The 9865-nt window shown below is 45.9% G+C and overlaps 2 protein-coding genes across 2 annotated transcripts; both read left to right on the top strand.

The window, feature by feature from the left end:
- Nucleotides 1–1013: 1013 nt before the first annotated feature.
- F5891DRAFT_1243019 (uncharacterized protein) lies at nt 1014–2019 on the top strand (the record flags this gene model as incomplete). Its single annotated transcript, XM_041369754.1, has 2 exons — nt 1014–1245; nt 1418–2019. The coding sequence occupies 2 exons, from the start codon at nt 1014–1016 to the stop codon at nt 2017–2019; spliced, it is 834 nt and encodes a 277-aa protein (XP_041216199.1).
- Nucleotides 1993–3756, top strand: F5891DRAFT_1092640 (kinase-like domain-containing protein). Its single transcript, XM_041363511.1, has 7 exons — nt 1993–2227; nt 2286–2479; nt 2536–2596; nt 2656–3221; nt 3275–3340; nt 3390–3450; nt 3502–3756. Exons 1-7 carry the CDS (start codon nt 2116–2118, stop codon nt 3585–3587), a joined length of 1146 nt encoding a protein of 381 aa, XP_041216198.1. The 5' UTR covers nt 1993–2115; the 3' UTR covers nt 3588–3756.
- The last annotated feature ends 6109 nt before the right edge of the window (nt 3757–9865 follow it).

Below are 9865 nucleotides of genomic sequence, written 5' to 3'. Positions count from 1 at the left end.
GTTGATGGTAGGTATATGCACTGATAGTGTACATGTATCCTATGTGTTTGATTCGCTGGTGGCTACATCAGCTGTATGTCTTGATGGAACATATCTAGGCTCACCCATATATGTAATACACCCCCGTCGGCCCGCCCGTCTATGTATTATCCCCCGTCGGCCGACCCGTCTATGTGATACATCCTATGTTGGCCCACCCGTCTATATAATACATCCTACATCGGCCCACCCGTCTATATAATTATACCCCACCTCGGCCCACCTGTCTATGTAATAAATATTTTATAGCACCCTCGGCCCACCGGTCTATTTGATATCTCTTTCGTCGGCCCACCCGTATATGTAATACATTCCACGTCGGCCCACCTGTATATGTAATACACCCTACGTCAGCCCACCCGTCTATGTAATATTCCCCTACCTCGGCCCACCCATATATGTAATACACCCACGTCGGCCCGCCCGTCTATATAACAATATTTGCCTTACATCTCTCTTCAGCCCAGCTGTCTATAATATCCTACTCTACATATTACCCAGATGGGCCCACCCATCTCCATGAATGATCATATTCCCCCGGCCCATCCGTCAACATTAAGGATATATATATCATTGGCATACATGGGCCCACCCGTCTCCATCGGAAATAATATGAGTCCCGGCCCATCCGTCATCATCGAGAATATACACAACATGGGCCCATGATCAGCTGGCCCGTCTCATACGGGATATTATGGAGGTCGGGTGGCCCGTATAATACGGAATTTGTCACTGAAGGGGCTCGCATTGGTACTCACCGCGTACACTCGAGTTACGTTGTACCGTGTCAATCGGATCGACAGATTAATATTGATCATTGTATTGTGGTAGGATGAGTGTTTTGTAAATGAAGCTTTGTGGTTTGATCTTTTGGAGTAGTACCATCACCGCCATGTGGGACTTATGATTAAACGATCACGTGCACAGCTGAGTTTGAATGCTGCGTCCCAGGCGCGTATAGTACAGCGCGTCGCATGCAAGCAGGCCAAGCTTCTCGCATCCCTCACCATTTTGAGGCCCGTCTCAAGACTATCATGCGTAATATCCGAGCAACAGGCGCAGATGCCACTCCTGATGACTACCATGTCGTTCTGCATCAGTTCGCCGCTGTGGGTCACTATACCGGTGCAATGCAAGTACTCGCAGAACTCACGCACGTCTGCAAACTGGATCCATTCGGCCTATGCCTCAAAGCAATCGCACACCGTTTGTCTCTGCCAATATATAAGGTGTAGTGCGAGGACATGCTTGCTGATGCGAGCAAGCTTTGCCGGAAGCTGCTCAAGGAAATGTCAGCTCGGGATATGCCTTTAACATCTTTCAACCTTGACTTGGTGATACGTATCCGAGGTTCTCACCCAACCCTTTCCACCACAAGCCAGCCAGCACTATTCACAAGAGTTCGATGATGAGGATGACTTTGGAATCGCAAACCCCGCGTCGACCGAGCCACACCTAGTAACACCCCACGCCCGGCCTAATACTACTTCGTACAATATCTTACTGAAGCATATCTCGCGCGCAGGCCATGCCACCTTTGCGCGACATTATCTCTACCAAGCTGTGCGCCTGGATTGTTCGGTCGACCGTCTTTTACGGAGTCAACTGTATCGTGATCCCCATGGCACGCTTGCACCGCACTTCAGCCTTAACCGGGGCACCATAATACCTGTTTTTGGAGAGTCTAACAGAGACAAGAATATAGAGTTGATGCGATGGGTTGGATGGGTTACAAGACAGACCATACGGAGGAAGAAAAACGATATCGCGTGGTACTCTGAGCTACGCGACAGCCTCCCTCCTCCATTTCCCTCAGAACCAACTTCCTGTAGTTCTTCCAGCTCCTCACCACCAGACGTCTCGACAGCTCTAGATGTCGGCCTCGACACTCCTTCCACGGCCCCAGAATTCCACCCACAGGAGAAAATATTCGATATAAACCTCCACCTGAACATACTCATCGCTAAACTTGGACGCTGATTCTACGTACACAACGCACGCAAGATTATACTACTTTGTGCCTTGCTTATAGTTTTCTTGTCCTCCACGTTCCCTCCTTCTCCCATTTATCTCTAGATGCCTGAAAACCCTCAGCAGGCTCCAGATGTCGCTGCAGCACCCTCAAAATCAAAACACGGTGCTACATCCCAAGCTGCACCCGCACCGAGGAAAGTTAGATTCAACGTTGGTATGTCTTCGTCCTTGCTATTCAATCATTCAATTTAACAAAGTCTTTCTCTCAATAGGTACTCAGTATCAGGTTCTCGATGTCGTAGGCGAGGGTGCATGCGGTATCGTCTGTTCAGCTGTTCACCGGCCCAGTGGCCGCAAGGTTGCCATCAAGAAGATCGCACCCTTTGATCATTCCATGTTCTGCTTGCGGACACTCCGAGAACTAAAACTCCTCAAATTTCTCAGTGAAGCTGGCGTGAGCGATAATGTGAGTGTGTCTGCTGGCCATTCGTTATATTTACGTGCTCAGTCATAACTTTAAAGATCATTTCAATTTTGGACATTATCAAGCCTCCTTCTCTAGACGCTTTCAAAGAAGTTTATCGTGCGTATAAATACGTTATTCAACTCACATGTCATTCAAACTTTCACACAGTGATCCAGGAGCTGATGGACATGCAGTTATCCGAACCCAAGACCTCTCAGATGACCATGCTCAATATTTCATATATCAAACCCTGCGCGCACTCAAGGCCCTACATTTTGCTGATGTCATCCACCGTGATCTCAAACCTTCAAATCTCCTCCTTAATGCAAACTGTGATCTCAAGGTCTGCGACTTTGGGCTGGCACGATCAGTAAAGACCGCCGAACCATCAGGCACCGAAACCGGGTTTATGACCGAATATGTCACTACACGGTGGTACCGAGCCCCTGAGATCATGCTGACGTTCAAGCAATATACTAAAGCTATCTACGTCTGGTCTGTTGGATGCATTTTGGCTGAGATGCTCTCCGAAAAACCTTTGTTCCCCGGCAGAGACTACCACCATCAGCTCACCTTGATCTTGGATGTTCTCGGCACACCAACGCTGGACGAGTTTTACGCCATTACCACACGCAGATCACGAGATTATATTCGAGCTCTTCCTTTCCGCAAACGCCGGCCATTTGCGCAAATCTTCCCCAACGCCAATCCTTTGGCTGTAGACTTCTTGACAAAGACTCTCGTAAGTCACGATCTTCTCATCTATTTGAGTGGTAGCTCAAACCTTTCTCCTAGACATTCGATCCTAAGAAACGCATAACAGTCGAAGAGGCTTTGGCTCACCCATACCTCGAAGCATATGTATGTGTACTTCTTACTCCTCGAACGCACAAGCTTACTTGTGATTCAGCACGATCCCGATGACGAACCAGTTGCACCACCGCTCGACCCGGAGTTCTTTGAATTCGACCGTAAGTACTCAGGTTTGATAAGCGCACATGCATATTTACCGTATTCGGCAGTACACAAGGACGATATCAGCCGCGAACAGCTCAAAGAGTTCCTCTACGAAGAGATCATATCCTTCTGTCCCGCCCCAATCACCTAAACACACCATCGCTGTTCATAAACCAGAGGATCCATATGTAATACTGTGCCGAGCGTCAAATTGAATTAGGAGATAGAAATATGTACGAAATATGTCCTTTGGTACCTTCTAACCGGTAGTCGTGCTGCTTTGCTATAGACAGTACTCATTCGATGTTTTTGTGTATCTCCAGAAAAATCTAGATGAACTCGTGACGTGGTATGAGAACCACTACGAAGTCACGTTCAGTCGGGTAACGCAACGGGTGAAGAAGCGACTTGGCAGAATGGTATGGGTCAAGGATTGGTGCTGTCTAAGAGGTACCATCAACAAGAGTGGACATCACTAGGACGTTCTCCTGGTACCTTCATTGCCAAAGCGGCTTTCCATTAAAATGGCTTAGATGGCCTTGAACCTGAAGCATATACGAGTCAAACTGAGAATGGACTTGCAGGGTGAGGGTGCTGGACTATTGTATCTTACTTGCTATGATGTCGCTATACTTGAACCCTTGTCATTGTAGTCACGTGGTCTAAACATTTGCCGGTCATTGCCAAAGCGGCTTTCCATTAAAATGGCTTAGATGGCCTTGAACCTGAAGCATATACGAGTCAAACTGAGAATGGACTTGCAGGGTGAGGGTGCTGGACTATTGTATCTTACTTGCTATGATGTTGCTATACTTGAACCTCGTCATTGACGCATCTTCTAAGTCTAGATTTGCACGGATCAATGGTCATTTATGAACAACACAAATTTCTTCTAGAATACATAGATATATTTGGCAAAAGCGTAATTGTATCGGTCTATAGGTCTCATGACTACCATATCACGGACTCATGAATTCACTGATGACAGTGTACGACGTCTAATTCTGTTAGGATGAAAAGGAACACTGTTAGAATATCAATTATTATGACAGATGTAAAAGAAAATATACCTAAGTTATACGGACAGTGTGACAGTTGAGGTGGTGAAGTTTGACGCGGCATGTGGAGGTGGTGAGGTCTGACGCGGCATGTGCTACTTGTGACGCGGCATGAATGAAGTTTGACGTGGCACTGACGCGCATGTGACGCGGCAACTGACACGGTATGTGCTATGTTTGACGCGGCACTGTAGTAGGCCTTGACGCGGCATAGAGTGTGGATGTTGATATTAGTACAGAGACTGCAAAGATATTCGGGAGAACTTGTCGTGGTGTGAGTAGTGCTTGACGCAGCCTAAACGAGGCTTCTGACATGCCATGGTTGAGGCTTGACGTGGTGGTGCAGGGTATAGAGAGTGGATCAAACTTGACAGGGTGAGGTCGAGGCTTGACGCAGTGAGACAACATTTGACACTGCATCTGAAAACCAACATAGATGAACGAATTAGAGGTAATGCAACAATATAGGACCGACGCGCAAGATGCATACTAGTAGTATGAACGCAGAGGACAAGCACTGTAAATTTGGTGAGAGGTGAATACTAGAGCCTGTACGCAGACAGACACTCATATGTTGATCATCAACATGCACTGCCATCAACGATGATTCAAAGTGTTTGGAATGCGATATGTAGTTGTGTAAACATGATCTGTACATAGGAATTTGTTACAGTGCCGCGTCACAGGCGCGTCACGACCGCGTCAATTTCACCTGGCCCAAACAAAATCCTTGAAGCAAATTCCCGCTACCGTTAGGGAGTGGGTCTTGTCGGTTTTGATTTTCACGTTTTGGCAGTAAATTCGTCCGTTCCTGGCGACCCTATCTTTTTCGCTTGATATAGTAATGGGCTGTGCTCATCGATCGATCACAGACCTAGCCTCTTCCTGTTCGTTATCTCATATTCTCTTCAAACTCCTGAATCGTCATGTCGTTCCTCGGCCACTTGCCTGTATCTGTTGTTTTCAACCTGGAATCGTGTCGTTGTCTTGTTTCTGCTTCGATTGCACGCTCGCTCGGTCATTCGGGTGTGGGCTCAGTTTTTTCCGAAGTTCTCACGGCATCCTATGAAGGCTGCTCGCTCACCACCAATGCCGGGTTTGTGGTCACACGCGCTCTTGATTCTGATGTGGTTGTTGGGATGAATTGGATCGCTGCCTGGCGCCATGTTGGACTTGAAGACGTGATTTCTGACCCAGAATCTAGCTCCTGTACTTATTTACAAGGTGATGAAATTTTGATTTTGAAGTCTACTGCGTTGACTTTTGTTTTTAAGAATCTCAGTGTATGGTTGCAACTCGCGCCGATTATATTGCGCCTGTTGATATGGTGTCCGATTCATGTCAGTCTTCGTCCTTCACCGGGGCGGTTTCATCGTCTCATAGACGTTCAGAGTTGATAATTTGTGACATATTTTTGGGGTCGTATCATGCTGGTATTCGCATTAGTCCTTTTTCTGTTGAAGTCACGTTGCTTTCTGATGCATGCACCTTGCATGGTTTAGATCTTACGAACTTTCATATGCTGGCTGAGCTGCGCGATCTGTTGTTGCGACATTTCCTTAATGGAGAGTGTGTGGTTCTGGCTGCCCGTTTACGGCACGGTGATTATACTGCTTGTTGTGAAATTGCTGCAGGATTTGGTGGGCCTTCAGATATGGTTGACTGTATTCTTGGCGCATTGACAGAGACACATGCATCTGCAATATCAGGTGATCATCTTTGGATTGTTGCTCAGAGTATTTGCAGTGATTTGGACCATGTACGTGTGCCACTAGAACATTGTAGGCGAAAAGCCATTTGCATATTGAATTCCTTTCGTAACCGTTTGGTCTATGAGGCTGTTTCTAAGTCTTCGCTGTCACTGTTTGCTGAGGTTGAACACATATCTAAGTCCTCATTGGAGGCCATAGCGTCTTGGCATGGTTTGTGCTATGTGGGTACGAAAGATCAGTTGCTCGATAGGATTTTTGATCACACTTCCAAGGGAACGTGTGTGTTGAATGCACAGGATCATCAATTGGCATGTTCTCATATTGTTGATGAGTGCTCCGTTGATAGTGGAGGACAATGCGATGTCAGCACTGGTGTTGCCACGGACGGCAATGGTGATTCAAGCTCGCAGATGACGGACGTGCAGATCAATCTTTCAAGCTCATTGAGAAAAACCATTGTGTGCAAGCCGTTGCTGTGTTTATTGTGTTGCCATGAAGTGGATCATGATGACAGTGACAGTCTTTCGCAGCTGAGAAAATGTCTGAAATCATACATTGGTGTCCTCCAGAAAGGGAAACAAGCGCAAGCTTTTCGTGTTCGTAAACAGAATCAGTATGTTGCGATGGAGACGGAAAAGACTCGATGTACTTCAGAATGGCCTCATATGGTGTCTGAGGAGCGGAAAAAGCGTGTGATTGAGATTTTTCATGAACAAACTTGTTCTGAAGCGCTAGCTACCTTTGTTTGTTTTGCTTGTGCTGCTGAGTATAATTGCAAAGAGAGGCAAGAGCTGTCTTTTGATGATTTCGATGTTACTCTTCTGAATCGCCCTGATGTGCGCCTGCATAAAGGGCGTGTTGTTGATGAGGGTTATATCAATAAAGCCTCGGTAGACTCGACTATTGGTGCGGAGTTCCTTGACAACGTGATGTATGAACACTGAGGCTTGGTGTTTGATTCTATGCAGTCTGACCGTCCTATTGGTGTACATTGCTGTAAGGGATGCACTTTGTCGTTGAAAAAAAGTAAGACTCCTGCATTGGCTGTGGCAAACCATAATTTCATCAGCCCTCTCCCTCTTGAGTTGCAGGACCTTAGTGTTGCAGAAGAGATGATGATTGCACTGTGCAGAGCCAAATGTTTTATTCTACATTTGCGAGAGGAGTCGTGCAATATACCAAATGCTCAAAGAGGCTTGAAAGGCAACATGATCATTTTCCTGCAATGTCCTTCAAAAGTGTTGGAGATGCTTCCTCCATCAATTGAAGATGTATTAACACCGATATGGGTTTTATTTGTTGGTTCATCTCCACCAACTACCGATTGGTTGCGCAAGCATGCTAAACCATTGATCGTGCATAAAGAGAAAGTCCGGTCAGCATTAGTGTGGTTGTGTGAACATAACGTACTCTATAGCGACGTGCTCATCGATCATGACTGTTTGGATTCGATGAGTGAGGAAGATATTTTGCCAGTTCATATTGAAACTGTGCCTGAGGATGATGCACGCGCTGAAGATGTGTTGACCTCATGATACGATGGCGATCATAATTGCGATGCAAATTCATTGTTTGACAAAGAACCTATTTTTAGTGACAAGGTTGCAGACTCGAGTACAGCATCATCTGCTGAGGATGTCTTCCAACATGTCATTGTCACTGATGTGGATGGCAATGCTCCAGGTCATGAATTGCGTGCAGCCGCACCTCGTCATGTGAAAGAACAGTGTGGTGGTTTTACATATACAAGTCCCGCATGGGCTGAATCCTATGAACGAATACGTTAATCCTGAGTTACTCCCAAAGGTTTATCCCACTCTGTTTCCATATGGAGTTGGGGGGTTTGAGCATCCTCGTCGTACAAGTCCAGTATCGTTTAAACGCCATGTGAAGCTTCTCTTTAGTCTGGCTGATAGGTGTTTCCAGGAGCATTACTCCTTTTTGTTTATTGTGTTTAACATTTTGCAACGTAGAAAATCGCTCTTACATACCAGTTTAAAAGTCAAACGGACTTCATTCGGTACAGTGTCACAAAGTTTTGTGTCTGTGTCATCAGCAGCGGTTCATACGGTTGCTGAACGAGTTGTGAAGGGTGATTTTGTTACAGCTTATACTCCAGAAGAACAAAAAGTGCGCTGATTATTGAAGGAAGTGAACAATGTGACATCGCATGTCCTGGGATCTGGTTCTGCATGTGCTGTGATGCGTAGTCAAATCAGAGGCTTGATGTTTGACAAAGGCTTGCCAAATTTTTACATCACAATCAATCCTGCGGATGTATACAATCCTATTGTCAAGTTTTTGGCAGGCGGTGAAATTGACATCAATGATATGTTGCCTGACAATGTGCCTGACTTTTGGTGACAATCTATTTTGGTTGCTCGCAATCCTGTAGTGGCTGCAAGGTTGTTTGATCTGTACATGAAGTCGTTCTTGAGCGCTATCTTGGGTTACAATAAAGCGAGTGGTGTCCTGTTTCAGCATATCAACGTGAAACTCCGTCAGCTTGATATCAGAAATGTGGAGAATGAATTGATCCCACCTCAGGACTGGTACACGAGCCTTAAGCATGGAACCCTGGTCATGATCAGGGCGACCCTCCACACCTTCAATTGAAAAGAACGTCGAGTAAGTCCAGCTACACATTGAAGGTACAACAATTCAGATGGTGAGTCTGAACAATGTGTTGGGTCTTGCAGAACCTAGCTGCTATTCGACCCTAAAGGGTTTCTGGACTAGGCTTAAGGCTCAGAGGAGAGGAAATATCATAGAAAACTGCTGAGCACTCAGACTCATACTGGTAACTGGTGAAAAGATTGCTTGCTTATGTAAGCTACAAAAGTGCCAACATAAGGTAAGGTAAAAAAAGTCTCTACAAGCCCAGCCAGAAATGAATCCCTACAACGTTACATGACAAATAAATCAGCTGAACTAAATAATGACTAGGTATATCAGCTAAACGGACACACCATTCGTGTATTAGATGCCTCGAAATTGGAGATGGAACCGTTGAGCTCGCAACCTAACGGATTTGATACTAGTGGAAGCTCGTCGACCTCCAATTCGCGGGTGTCAGACGCGATGGCAAGTGTGCAACTAGGAAAAAGGGGAAGACAAGAATGAGGAACGAGAAAGCTGAGATGCAGTCCGAACCAAACAGCGAGCAATGTACGATACAATATCGAGTAGTGTAAGTCTGATGCAATGTCAAAGGTAAAGTTGAGACAAAGAAAGCCAAATCTAAATAAACACACATCCAAATATTGGGACTTAATATTACGACAAACCAAAGCCAGTCAGTGTGGCATTGGAAAAGAAATCCTGATGCCTCGCCAATCTTCACATCCCACACCGAGACTGTTTGGTCGCACAAATCTGAAACGACACGACCACCATCTGGAGAAAATGCAATGGACATAAGACATCCACTGTGGCCTTCGGACGGAGTATGAAAAGACTTGATGGCAAACATATGACTAATACACCTCGGCAAGTCGGGTAGCGGGCTTTGCCACTTTAGCTGGCGCTAGGTACTTATATTGACATGACGGCTCGGAGTTGTTGGAAGAAGAGAAGAAGATACGCACGGTCCAGAAGTACGGACACATGCTACCAGCTCCAGAGGATTAACCTCCGAGCTTCTTTTCCTTTTCCGTGTT

This window comes from Suillus fuscotomentosus (genome assembly GCF_016647785.1).
Source record: "Suillus fuscotomentosus strain FC203 chromosome Unknown F5891scaffold_476, whole genome shotgun sequence".
In the NCBI taxonomy this organism is placed as follows: Eukaryota; Fungi; Basidiomycota; class Agaricomycetes; order Boletales; family Suillaceae; genus Suillus; species Suillus fuscotomentosus.
The sequence above is the reverse complement of the archived record's forward strand: the minus strand, read 5'-3'. Positions and strand labels throughout refer to the sequence as shown.

What these genes read in the sequence shown, in the direction of transcription:
- F5891DRAFT_1092640 (XM_041363511.1), top strand. Translation starts at nt 2,116, where the DNA reads ATGCCTGAAAACCCTCAGCAGGCTCCAGATGTCGCTGCAGCACCCTCA. An exon ending in ACCCATACCTCGAAGCATAT is followed by an intron (nt 3,341 to 3,389) that starts GTATGTGTACTT and finishes CTTGTGATTCAG; the next exon opens with CACGATCCCGATGACGAACC. An exon ending in GGAGTTCTTTGAATTCGACC is followed by an intron (nt 3,451 to 3,501) that starts GTAAGTACTCAG and finishes CGTATTCGGCAG; the next exon opens with TACACAAGGACGATATCAGC.